Source organism: Thalassophryne amazonica, chromosome 2 (genome assembly GCF_902500255.1).
Source record: "Thalassophryne amazonica chromosome 2, fThaAma1.1, whole genome shotgun sequence".
NCBI lineage: Eukaryota > Metazoa > Chordata > Actinopteri > Batrachoidiformes > Batrachoididae > Thalassophryne > Thalassophryne amazonica.
Genome location: NC_047104.1, coordinates 154,808,466 through 154,821,383, shown reverse-complemented (window position 1 = coordinate 154,821,383; position 12,918 = coordinate 154,808,466). Strand labels below are relative to the sequence as shown.

At 41.4% G+C, this 12,918-nt stretch overlaps 1 protein-coding gene across 1 annotated transcript in view; it reads right to left on the bottom strand.

The window, feature by feature from the left end:
• LOC117500988 (neuronal acetylcholine receptor subunit alpha-7-like) overlaps positions 1–12,918 on the bottom strand; it is an 83,557-nt gene that overhangs the window by 49,178 nt on the left and 21,461 nt on the right. Inside the window, exons 3-5 of the mRNA XM_034159783.1 lie at positions 7,022–7,066; positions 6,662–6,771; positions 2,993–3,072 (exon numbers count right to left, since the gene is read on the bottom strand). Coding sequence (XP_034015674.1) covers positions 2,993–3,072; positions 6,662–6,771; positions 7,022–7,066 — 235 coding nt within the window. The remainder of the gene's footprint in view (positions 1–2,992; positions 3,073–6,661; positions 6,772–7,021; positions 7,067–12,918) is intronic.

Genomic DNA, 12,918 nt, shown 5'->3' with positions numbered 1-12,918 from the left:
AATTATGGAGTTCCACAAGGTTCTGTGCTAGGACCAATTTTATTCACTTTATACATGCTTCCCTTAGGTAGTATTATTAGACGGTATTGCTTAAATTTTCATTGTTACGCAGATGATACCCAGCTTTATCTATCCATGAAGCCAGAGGACACACACCAATTAGCTAAACTGCAGGATTGTCTTACACACATAAAGACATGGATGACCTCTAATTTCCTGCTTTTAAACTCAGATAAAACTGAAGTTATTGTACTTGGCCCCACAAATCTTAGAAACATGGTGTCTAACCAGATCCTTACTCTGGATGGCATTACCCTGACCTCTAGTAATACTGTGACAAATCTTGGAGTCATTTTTGATCAGGATATGTCATTCAATGCGCATATTAAGCAAATATGTAGGACTGCTTTTTTGCATTTGCGCAATATCTCTAAAATTAGAAAGGTCTTGTCTCCGAGTGATGCTGAAAAACTAATTCATGCATTTATTTCCTCTAGGCTGGACTATTGTAATTCATTATTATCAGGTTGTCCTAAAAGTTCCCTGAAAAGCCTTCAGTTAATTCAAAATGCTGCAGCTAGAGTACTGACGGGGACTAGAAGGAGAGAGCATATTTCACCCATATTGGCCTCTCTTCATTGGCTTCCTGTTAATTCTAGAATAGAATTTAAAATTCTTCTTCTTACTTATAAGGTTTTGAATAATCATCCCATCTTATCTTAGGGACCTCATAGTACCGTATCACCCCCAATAGAGCGCTTCGCAATGCACCACTCTGCATTTAATCATTAGTGATTGATCTCTGCTCCCCTCCACAGCATGTCTTTTTCCTGGTTCTCTCCCCTCAGCCCCAACCAGTCCCAGCAGAAGACTGCCCCTCCCTGAGCCTGGTTCTGCTGGAGGTTTCTTCCTGTTAAAAGGGAGTTTTTCCTTCCCACTGTCGCCAAGTGCTTGCTCACAGGGGGCCGTTTTGACCATTGGGGTTTTTCCGTAATTATTGTATGGCTTTGCCTTACAATATAAAGCACCTTGGGGCAACTGTTTGTTGTGATTTGGCGCTATATAAATAAAATTGATTTGATTTGATTTATCCTCTTCAGCCAGTAGGTGTGGATCATATCAGGCCCTGGTGCTGTCCAGATCTTCATCCCGGAGACTCCTTGCTGGATGGCTGTGTTTGTGATGTCAACTGGTTCTTGTTGTAGGAGGTGGCTGTGTTGTGCTCTTAAGTCCACCAGCCACTTGGCATTGGTGTTGTGTGATGCCTGTTTCTCCCAGATGTTCTTCCAGTATTGTTCAGTTTCTGTTCTGAGCAGGTTTGTTCTTCTATTACTGTTTTCCCCTTCCCTTTCATATATATATATATACACACGAGGTCTGTCCAAAAAGTATCAGACCTTTTTATTTTTTTCAAAAACCTTATGGATTTGAATCACATGTGCTTGCATGAGCCAACCTTGAACCTTCGTGTGCATGCGTGAGTTTTTTCACGCCTGTCGGTTGCGTCATTCGCCTGTGAGTAGGCTTTGAGTGAGCACTGGTCCTCCCCCCTCGTTGTATTTTCATTTTGAGGAAAATGTCTGAACAATTGGAGCAGCGCTGAATCAAATTTTTCCAGAAACTGTGAGAGACAGCCAGGTGGAAACCATTCAGAAGATTCAAACGGCTTTCGGTGGCTTTTCAGTCGAGTGAGTATCCGAGGAATTGTGTAAGAGCTGGACATGTCACAACATGTCCTGTGAGACTTCCAACTTCCGCACGTCTTTCATTACAAAATCTCCTGTAACAGTGGAATGTGCCGAAAAAGTGCTGATGTCCACCTCTTCTGCAATTTCTCTGGTAGTCAGACGACATCCCCGATCAACACAGCGTTCACTTTGGAAATGATCTGGTCGTTTCAGCCTGTCGATGGCCGCTCGGAGCGCGGCGCACCCTCCGCCATTGTGCGCCGTCTTTAAACCGGTTGTAACACTCCTTAATCTGTGTGATGCCCATAGGATCGTCACCGAAAGCCGTCTGAATCTTCTGAATGGTTTCCACCTGGCTGTCTCCTCAGTTTCTGGAAAAATTTGATGCAGCAAAGCTCCAAATCGTTCACCCTCGCAATGAAAATCCAACGAGAGGGGGAGAACCAGTGCTCACACAAAGCCTGCTCACAGGCGAATGATGCAACCGACGGGCGTGAAAAAATCACGCATGCGCATGAAGGTTCAAGGTTGGCTCATGCAAGCACACATGATTCAAATCCATATGGTTTGTGAAAAAAATAAAAAGGTCTGATACTTTTCGGACAGACCTTGTATTATATATATATATAAATAAATAAATAAGAGAAAGAATAGGTGGTTTTCTAAAAACTCCTATATCTTTTCTGACCTCTCATTCTGGCCACAGTGGGACAGACACTATGTGACCAGGAGCTTCACTGCTCAAAGGTGACGTGCCCAGTCACAATCAATATTTTGACCTATTTGTAAGTTATGGATTTTCATTACATACAAGATTTGCACAATTTTATAGTAACTGACTTTTTTTGAGTGTGGGTTTGGGGTTGTTTGCCTTGTTTTTTGTTATTTCTTACTTTCTTCATTATTAATTTACTTTTTTAAATAATTGATGTTATCTTCCAAGGATTCCAGGTAGCTCAGTGAATAAAGTGCTGATCTGCCAATGTGAAGATCTGGGTTCAAATCCCACTCATGCTACATGTCTGTGTCTCTGGACAAGACACCTAGGGCCTGATTTACTAAAGGTTTGCATGTGTAAAAATGTGTGCAAACACCACTGCACATGCATGCTGTGTTACCAGCAGTGCAAAATGTGTGAAATAGCGCATGCTGTCCATTTAGCACGTTTGACTTTATGAATATGCTATTTGGGGTTTGCCCACCAAACTTCATGGTGGGAGTATGCAAATAGGTGATGTTTCTGCATGTAACATGGTTTATTAAAGTCAAGAGGAAATTTAGCGGGTGTGAATTCTAAATCTTACCTGGAGGTATGTAGGAGCAGAAGCCTGAGGGTTGAACCACGATGTTGGTGTGAAAAACTGGATCATACCGGTCCTCTCCACTGTAGAGAATGTTGATTGTATAAGCACTTAAAAAAAGATTTAACTGCATCCTGAGTGGCAAAATCAATGTACAACCCAAGAAGATCTAATCACTAACAAAACTGTATTTTAGAAAATGGACCTTCAGCTCCACTGTGATACAGAAGTTACTGTTTCATAGATTATTCATTTAACTAAGCTATTGATTACACCAATACTGTCTTTCTTTACTCTTATGTATAAATAAATTGCAGAACATAATTAACCATGTAACATAATGTTCCTAAAACCAGCACACTGACAAGCCGGGTGGGTGCCAGGCACCCAAAGAGGGTGGCTTAGGTGTAAAAGAAGTCATCATTTTTAATTCAGGCTCAAGTTTGGTACACAGGTTGTCAGTCAGCGGAGCAAAGGTACAAACAGGGCTAGCCAAATATGCAGTCATAATCAAGCAGGGGTTCATGGCACGAGGAATCACAATATTCAGGGATGAGGCAGAAGGTGTAGTCAAACACACAGAGCAGATTTCAAAAAACATGGCAAGGCAAAACAGGACAGGAAACAAGAGCTAGGAAGTGTACAAACAAAAACTGGTGGGCAAGTGGTGACTGAGAGGTGATTAAATAGGACAGGAGATAACAAGGTGCATGTGAGGAACAATCTAGAAAGGGGGCGTGGCTAGTGAACAAAGATAACGCACAGTACAAGAAGGTGAGGAGAGACAACACAAGGTGGAGTGAGGTAAGATACAAAGATGCGTGAACAGGTGCCAAGAGTGTGAGTGAATGGAAATACTAAACAGACTGAATCAAAGTGAGGGACAAAGACATAATGGCAGGTGCAGTGGAGTGAGAACATAATCAGAAGGGCGTGTGGGAAACAGGAAACTCGGAGCAAACAGAAACCGAGGGCAGAATACAATATTACTATGACAGGCACTAAAATCAGACATGAGCATAAGCACCAAGATGAACTGAACAGGATCTGACTAAGAAAACAAAAATGACTAAGCAGACCAGAAAATAAGACAGAGACTAAGTGACAAACAAAACCCAATATTAACGCACAAAAGATCATATAAGAAATGGGAACAACGAACAACAAATGACAACTACATGATAAACAATGACAATACAGACTGACTGAATACAATGAGAATGGAACTGAACCATGACCAGATTAAGAAAAGCGACAAAGAAACAAAGTGACAAATCAAAACAGAACAGAGAATAACCACGTGACAGAAATAAAATAACTAGTAAATCAAGGCTGGTGCACATGAAGGGGATCAAAGAAAGAGGGGAAACCCGAATCAAAGCTCAGATCCGGCTAAAATTGTGACACACACGAAATAGGACTGATTGTTAGTGCAACATATTTTTTCTGAGCAAGTCAAGCCTGATACAGTGAAGTGGAAATGAAATTATTTCCATTTATATGTACACATCAATATATACAATTGATGTGCCTCGTCATATATGGTCATTTGGCAGCCCAGTTGACAGAAATCTGTGGTAACGACGGAGAACTTTAATCTCTGGAAGACAAGATGTGGAACCCAATGGCCCAGGTGGACAACATTAAAAAAAAAACAAAAAAAAAACGGACTGCCTCTTCTGTGTACACAGACCTCTGGCTACTCTATGTTGCTGAATAAAGGCTATTTTCCTTACTTACCTGTGTTGTTCTCTGCTAAGGGGTCCACAGCCATGTTAAATCATTACAGGTTGGCTTTCAAAGTTGCCATGTTGGCAGTGCACTCCACCTACCTCCTGGCCAACCCAGGAGGAATGAAGCCCAAACACACCTATTTATCTTGAGGTCACCAAGCTAGCTAAGCTAACAAGCCATAACCTGAGTTAGGGTGATTCATTAACAAATATGTTTTGTGGACTGGACAGTGGTTCTTTTTTTGTTGTTTTTATTAAGTTTATGCAGATACAGGCTTTAAGAATCACATTCTGATGCTTAGTTCACATACTGACAGAAGAAAAACAATCAGCTGACATAACAGTCTGCAGTGGCAGGTGAGAACATAATATGAAACAATTTTTTTTTAACAAGATAGACAACTGACTTATTTGAATGACATAGGGTTTAACATTTTGCACAGTGTTATATGAAAGCATCAAGCTCTGGCTCTGATGGTTACTTAAAATCAACTTTTTCTGGCAATATAGCCTAATTTCTCTCTGTAATATCAAACAAATGACTGTATTTTCCAGAGTTTAACTGCTACCTATAGTCCAGAAAATACGATATTCATGTTTACCCGATTAAAACTGGAAGATTCTCTACACTTAAATGTTCCATCTCTCGCTGCATATCTTTGTCATCATTAAAGATAAAACTACACCTATTTTATCCCTGTTACTGCAACAAGAGGCAAAAGATTTTTTTGGGAATGTCTGGTTTATCATCAGCCAACATATATCAGGTGGGATGGATGCAAGTATTAAAATTATAACTAGCATTGATCATCAATAACCATACTACTATCAGTGTCACTAACATTACCCAGCTACTGATACCTGCTAACACACAATTTAAATACCAGTAACATAAAATTTTACTTCCCAAAAATATTAGATCACAGACATATAATTAACCGCACAGCAAGCCATATTATCTGATATTTGTATTAACATGCTCAGAAAGGCGTTAGCGGCCAGCTGCTAGCTGCCTCTTAGTCGCTCACCCATGACTGTCACCAAATGACCACACTTCTAATTTGTATAACTTTATGGCTTAAAATAATTAATGAGTTAGAAAATTCACCTCTCGCACAGTTGTCATGAACATGGTGTTAGATCCATTTGTGTGTTTATATATGATTTTGTTTTCTTAAAGGTGCATGTCAAACTGGGTTGAACCGGTTTTACCACTTAGAACAAAGAGATTCAAGTAACAATATAAATTATAATATGTCCCGGTTATTGTTGTGGGTTTTGGGCCATGGGCTGGACCTCCCTCTATGTCCACAGGGCACCAATAAGGGAAGGATTTTGTGAAATGAGGTCCGCCTTTGTCACGTCCATGTTGTGTTTTATGAAAACTGTTTCAGTTTCTTTCTTTGGGGGTTCTGAATGGATGGATCTCCTGCGAGAGAGACGTTCTTCACAATCCAGGCCTGTTTTTCGCCGTGACTTTGAATAAACTCTATCGGAGAAATAGTTTGACTTTGTATGGGACAGCATTACAATAAGAACCAGGGTAAGTTTAACAATGGTAACTAGCTTCAGAGACCAAAACACTGGGCTGTATGTGGATAGACTTGCCTTTGGGGACAGCTTGAAGTGACCATTAAAGGAACTGCAGATTTTAGCACTTCTGCATTTTCTTCAACACTTCCGAAAGTTGCCTTTTGGTCCAGCTCAAACACGGAGTTTGGGTAGGCAAATTATTTGTCCGAGGGAGTGTGTATGTCCATTAATGGCTAAAGATGGGACTGGACAGTAAGGTTGTGAATGTTTGACGGAGACAAGGGAAACTATGTATACACACAGCTTTATATCTCTATGGAAAAGAAAGCACATGCGTGTTTCTGCATACACACAGTTTTAGTCATGACTCGACACAGACTTACACATGAGGCTGTACAAATCCTACCTGTTATAAAGCCAAATATCAGGCTTCCAAATGAGGTGTTCAGGAAATCTGAGAGCAGTCACACCTGGAAAGTCAGCTGCGTTCCACTGCAGGTAAACATCATTCCAAAACTATGGGGACAAGAAAATGAAGAAAACTCTTTTTCACTGTGCAGCCAGGTGACTCTCAAAGTGAGATTTACTTTAAAACTTTCTCAGTCTTGTTTGTGCACTCTACTTGGGATGCTGCAGTAGGAGAGTTAATGACAACAGACAAAATAAATTCATGCAATGCAGTGACATGGTGCAGAAATTAAACACACTGGCAAAATTCATTAGGCTTTGGAAAATGCATGTAAAACAATACGGGAAGGTGTCTTACCATATTTAGCCACATGCTGGTTGTTAAAATCTGTTTCCTCTCATCCTGTTTGGGAAAAAGTGGAATTAATATCAATAAATACAGTTTAAGTAGTTGTGCCTATGAAATATTTATTACAGGTTGAATTATGTGTGGGTCAAATGTCACATTTTAAATTAAAAAATGTGTTTCGTTTTAACAATTTCCTTAGAAGGGTCAAAGCAGCAACTTCAAATACTTGTTTTCAGCCAACTGGTGACTGTTCACATTCAGAATGAAGAAAACTGATCCAACGAGGCTGAACACGTCGATATCAATCAATCAAATCAATCAATTTTTTTATATAGCGCCAAATCACAACAAACAGTTGCCCCAAGGCGCTTTATATTGTAAGGCAAGGCCATACAATAATATGTAAAACCCCAACGGTCAAAACAACCCCCTGTGAGCAAGCACTTGGCTACAGTGGGAAGGAAAAACTCCCTTTTAACAGGAAGAAACCTCCAGCAGAACCAGGCTCAGGGAGGTATAGGGGGCACTGTGTGCCACATGACACTTATGTGCCACACAGTGCACAGTTTAAGCTTACAGTGGAAATTAATCCACTTAAAGGGGTTGGTGATGTTATTATGCAACATCTGTCTATCTGCCCGTTACAGTTACAGTAGTGTTCAGAATAATAGTAGTGCTTTGTGACTAAAAGATTAATCCAGGTTTGAGTATATTTCTTATTGTTACATGGGAAACAAGGTACCAGTAGATTCAGTAGATTCTCACAAATCCAACAAGACCAAGCATTCATGATATGCACACTCTTAAGGGCTATGAAATTGGGCTATTAGTAAAAAAAAGTAGAAAAAAGGGGGTGTTCACAATAATAGTAGTGTGACATTGTCAGTGACTTCATCAATTTTGTGGAACAAACAGGTGTGAATCAGGTGTCCCCTATTTAAGGATGAAGCCAGCACCTGTTGAACATGCTGTTCTCTTTGAAAGCCTGAGGAAAATGGGACGTTCAAGACATTGTTCAGAAGAACAGCGTAGTTTGATTAAAAAGTTGATTGGAGAGGGGAAAACTTATACGCAGGTACAAAAAATTATAGGCTGTTCATCTACAATGATCTCCAATGCTTTAAAGTGGACAAAAAAAACAAACAAACAAAAAAAAAGAGACGTGTGGAAGAAAACAGAAAACAACCATCAACATGGATAGAAGAATAACCAGAATGGCAAAGGCTCACCCATTGATCAGCTCCAGGATGATCAGAGACAGTCTGGAGTTACCTGTAAGTGCTGTGACAGTTAGAAGATGCCTGTGTGAAGCTAATTTATTTGCAAGAATCCCCCGCAAAGTCCCTCTGTTAAATAAAATACGTGCAGAAGAGGTTACAATTTGCCAAAGATCACATCAACTGGCCTAAAGAGAAATGGAGGAATATTTTGTGGACTGATGACAGTAAAATTGTTCTTTTTGGGTCCAAGGGCCACAGACAGTTTGTGAGACGACCCCCAAACTCTGAATTCAAGCCACAGTTCACAGTGAAGACAGTGAAGCATGGTGGTGCAAGCATCGTGATATGGGCATGTTTCTCCTACTATGGTGTTGGGCCTATATATCACATACCAGGTATCATGGATCAGTTTGGATATGTCAAAATACTTGAAGAGGTCATGTTGCCTTATGCTGAAGAGGACATGCCCTTGAAATGGGTGTTTCAACAAGACAATGACCCCAATCACACTAGTAAACGAGCATAATCTTGGTTCCAAACCAACAAAATTAATGCCTCGCACATGTGAAGAAATCATGTAAAACTGTGGTTATACAACTACATACTAGTTTAGTGATTCACAGGATTGCTAAAAAATCAGTTTGAACATAACAGTTTTGAGTTTGTTGCAGAGGATTTATCAACGTGTCTTTTGAGGAAATCAATGGCGAAAGCCAGACTCTGGAGCCCCAAGAACATCAGTGAAGCAGGCAGAGGTGTCAAATCCAGCTTCAGAAAGTAAAAACCCTCCCATGTGTTGCTTGGACCTGTGCACCAAAAACAGGTGTTCTCAATAATTAACTCATCCACCTGCCTGAAGAGCTGAACTAATTACACTCAGCTGGTTTATTGGGAAGATGCAACAAATATGTGGCTGTACTTTTATTTTCTGAAGCTGTATTTGACACCTCTGGAAGCAGAGGATGTTTTTTTTTTTTTTTTTTTTTTTCAGGCTGTGTTCATAACTGCACAATGTTCAGGTACAGCTGTTTTAACATCCTCTCAGACTGTGATTTTACCACAACTGGATCAAAATTAATGCAGTTATCACTTTAAAAACAACCACTCATCACTCATCTTCAACCCGCTTTTTTCCGGGTTCGGGTCGCGGGGGCAACAGCTCCAGCAGGGGACCCCAGACTTCCATTTCCCGTGCTACATTGACCACGTCTGACTGGGGGATCCCAAGGCATTCCCAGGCCAGTGTGGAGATATAATTTCTCCACCTAGTCCTGGGTTTTCCCCGGGGTCTCCTCCCAGATGGACATGCCTGGAACACCTCCCCTGGGAGGCGGCCAGGATGCATCCTTACCAGATGCATAAAACACCTCAGCTGGCTCCTTTCAACGCGAAGGAGCAGCAACTCTACTCTGAGCTCCCCATGGATGGCCAAACTTCTCACCCTATCTCTAAGGGAGACACCAGCCACCCTCCTGAGGAAGCCCATTTCGGCCGCTTGTACCCGCGATCTAGTTCTTTCGGTCATGACCCAACACTCATGACCATATCAATCAATTTTCAATCAATTTTATTTATACAGCGCCAAATCACAACAAACAGTTGCCCCAAGGCGCTTTATATTGTAAGGCAAGGCCATACAATAATTACGTAAAAACCCCAACGGTCAAAACGACCCCCTGTGAGCAAGCACTTGGCGACAGTGGGAAGGAAAAAACTCCCTTTTAACAGGAAGAAACCTCCAGCAGAACTAGCCTCAGGGAGGGGCAGTCTTCTGCTGGGACTGGTTGAGGCTGAGGGAGAGAACCAGGAAAAAGACATGCTGTGGAGGGGAGCAGAGATCAATCACTAATGATTAAATGCAGAGTGGTGCATACAGAGCAAAAAGAGAAAGAAACACTCAGTGCATCATGGGAACCCCCCAGCAGTCTATGTTTATAGCAGCATAACTAAGGGATGGTTCAGGGTCACCTGATCCAGCCCTAACTATAAGCTTTAGCAAAAAGGAAAGTTTTAAGCCTAATCTTAAAAGTAGAGAGGGTGTCTGTCTCCCTGATCTGAATTGGGAGCTGGTTCCACAGGAGAGGAGCCTGAAAGCTGAAGGCTCTGCCTCCCATTCTACTCTTACAAACCATAGGAACTACAAGCAAGCCTGCAGTCTGAGAGTGAAGCGCTCTATTGGGGTGATATGGTACTACGAGGTCCCTAAGATAAGATGGGACCTGATTATTCAAAACCTTATAAGTAAGAAGAAGAATTTTAAATTCTATTCTAGAATTAACAGGAAGCCAATGAAGAGAGGCCAATATGGGTGAGATATGCTCTCTCCTTCTAGTCCCCGTTAGTACTCTAGCTGCAGCATTTTGAATTAACTGAAGGCTTTTCAGGGAACTTTTAGGACAACCTGATAATAATGAATTACAATAGTCCAGGCTAGAGGAAATAAATGCATGAATTAGTTTTTCAGCATCACTCTGAGACAAGACCTTTCTAATTTTAGAGATATTGCGTAAATGCAAAAAAGCAGTCCTACATATTTGTTTAATATGCGCATTGAATGACATATCCTGATCAAAAATGACTCCAAGATTTCTCACAGTATTACTAGAGGTCAGGGTAATGCCATCCAGAGTAAGGATCTAGTTAGACACCATGTTTCTAAGATTTGTGGGGCCAAGTACAATAACTTCAGTTTTATCTGAGTTTAAAAGCAGGAAACTAGAGGTCATCCATGTCTTTATGTCTGTAAGACAATCCTGCAGTTTAGCTAATTGGTGTGTGTCCTCTGGCTTCATGGATAGATAAAGCTGGGTATCAGCTTTATCTATCCATGATCTGCTCCATTTAGATGGAGCAGCTCTCATTTCTAGAAATCTGGCCAATTTTCTTGGATCCTCCAAACTGTGACTGTCCAGCGTTGGGACCAGGAGGCAGAGTTGTAGTCTTACACACCTCTCTGCAGCTTCTCTCCCCCTGCCATCCCCTCATTACCCCATCCCCGTAGAGACGGTGCCTGCTCCCAGACCACCAATAACCAGCAAAAATCTATTTAAGCATAAAAATTCAAAAAGAAAAAATAATATAGCACCTTCAACTGCACCACAGACTAAAACTGTTATATGGCTGGGGGGGCCTGGCTGCCTTTTTGTTTCTGTCCTTTGCTTCTCCTTCCAGGTGGTTTGCATTTGGAACTGAGTGGCTGTGTTGCTGAGTTTATCAGGACCTCACCCTGATCACCTGCGGCTCATCAGGACTCACAGCTGTGGTGCATCTGCATGGATTGGAACATGGTGGCATTTAAGACTGGAGTGCACAGTGTGTATTTGCCAGAGACTCGACCTTGTGACCAGACGGGTGAGATTGTCGTCTCGGGAGCCATCTCATCATCAATGGATGCAGAGAACGTCCAGGTTTGATGCACGGTCTGTGAAAGAGGAGGGGGTGAGGTCTCACGCTCGTCAGCACACTTCCTGAGGTACGTTAGATTTTGTGACTAACATTTATACAGTCAGTAAATGTGGTGTCCCTCACACCTTATTATATTGAGCTGTATGTTAGTCATGTATCGACTTCCACTGCAGTGGAGTTTTGTGAACTGGATGTTCCATGCCTGCAGGTTGGGAAGTTGATTAGTAATCAAGCCAGGAAGTGTTTGCTGTTTGTACACCTTTAAGTGTTCTCTCTGTGTGTGGAGTGTGGACTCACATAATGGTCCCTTCTTTCACAGACTCGGTTTGTTGCGGCCACCTGGGGGGTGTCGGCGGGGTCCTTGAGTCCGAACAGCTTCTGGCTCCGGACCGTTAGCGCTGCTGGGAGCGCACCACGCCAGACCGCACTTTGTTTTTTATGTATCACTGTTATGTATTAAATTCAGTTAGCCTTTGTACCGTGCTCTGCTTATTTCATACTGGGTCTTTCAAACGCTGGTCGGTTCTCCGAGCTGCGTCCGACACATAACAAAAACAGTTAAATGTGGTCTATTAAACATTAGGTCTCTCTCTTCTAAGTCCCTGTTGGTAAATGATATAATAATTGATCAACGTATTGATTTATTCTGCCTAACAGAAACCTGGTTACAGCAGGATGAATATGTTAGTTTAAATGAGTCAACACCCCCGAGTCACACTAACTGTCAGAATGCTCGTAGCACGGGCCGTGGCGGAGGATTAGCAGCAATCTTCCATTCCAGCTTATTAATTAATCAAAAACCTAGACAGAGCTTTAATTCATTTGAAAGCTTGACTCTTAGTCTTGTCCATCCAAATTGGAAGTCCCAAAAACCAGTTTTATTTGTTATTATCTATCGTCCACCTGGTCGTTACTGTGAGTTTCTCTGTGAATTTTCAGACCTTTTGTCTGACTTAGTGCTTAGCTCAGATAATTATAGTGGGCGATTTTAACATCCACACAGATGCTGAGAATGACAGCCTCAACACGGCATTTAATCTATTATTAGACTCTATCGGCTTTGCTCAAAATGTAAATGAGTCCACCCACCACTTTAATCATATCTTAGATCTTGTTCTGACTTATGGTATGGAAATTGAAGACTTAACAGTATTCCCTGAAAACTCCCTTCTGTCTGATCATTTTTTAATAACATTTACATTTACCCTGATGGACTACCCTGCAGTGGGGAATAAGTTTCATTACACTAGAAGTCTTTCAGAAAGCGCTGTAACTAGGTTT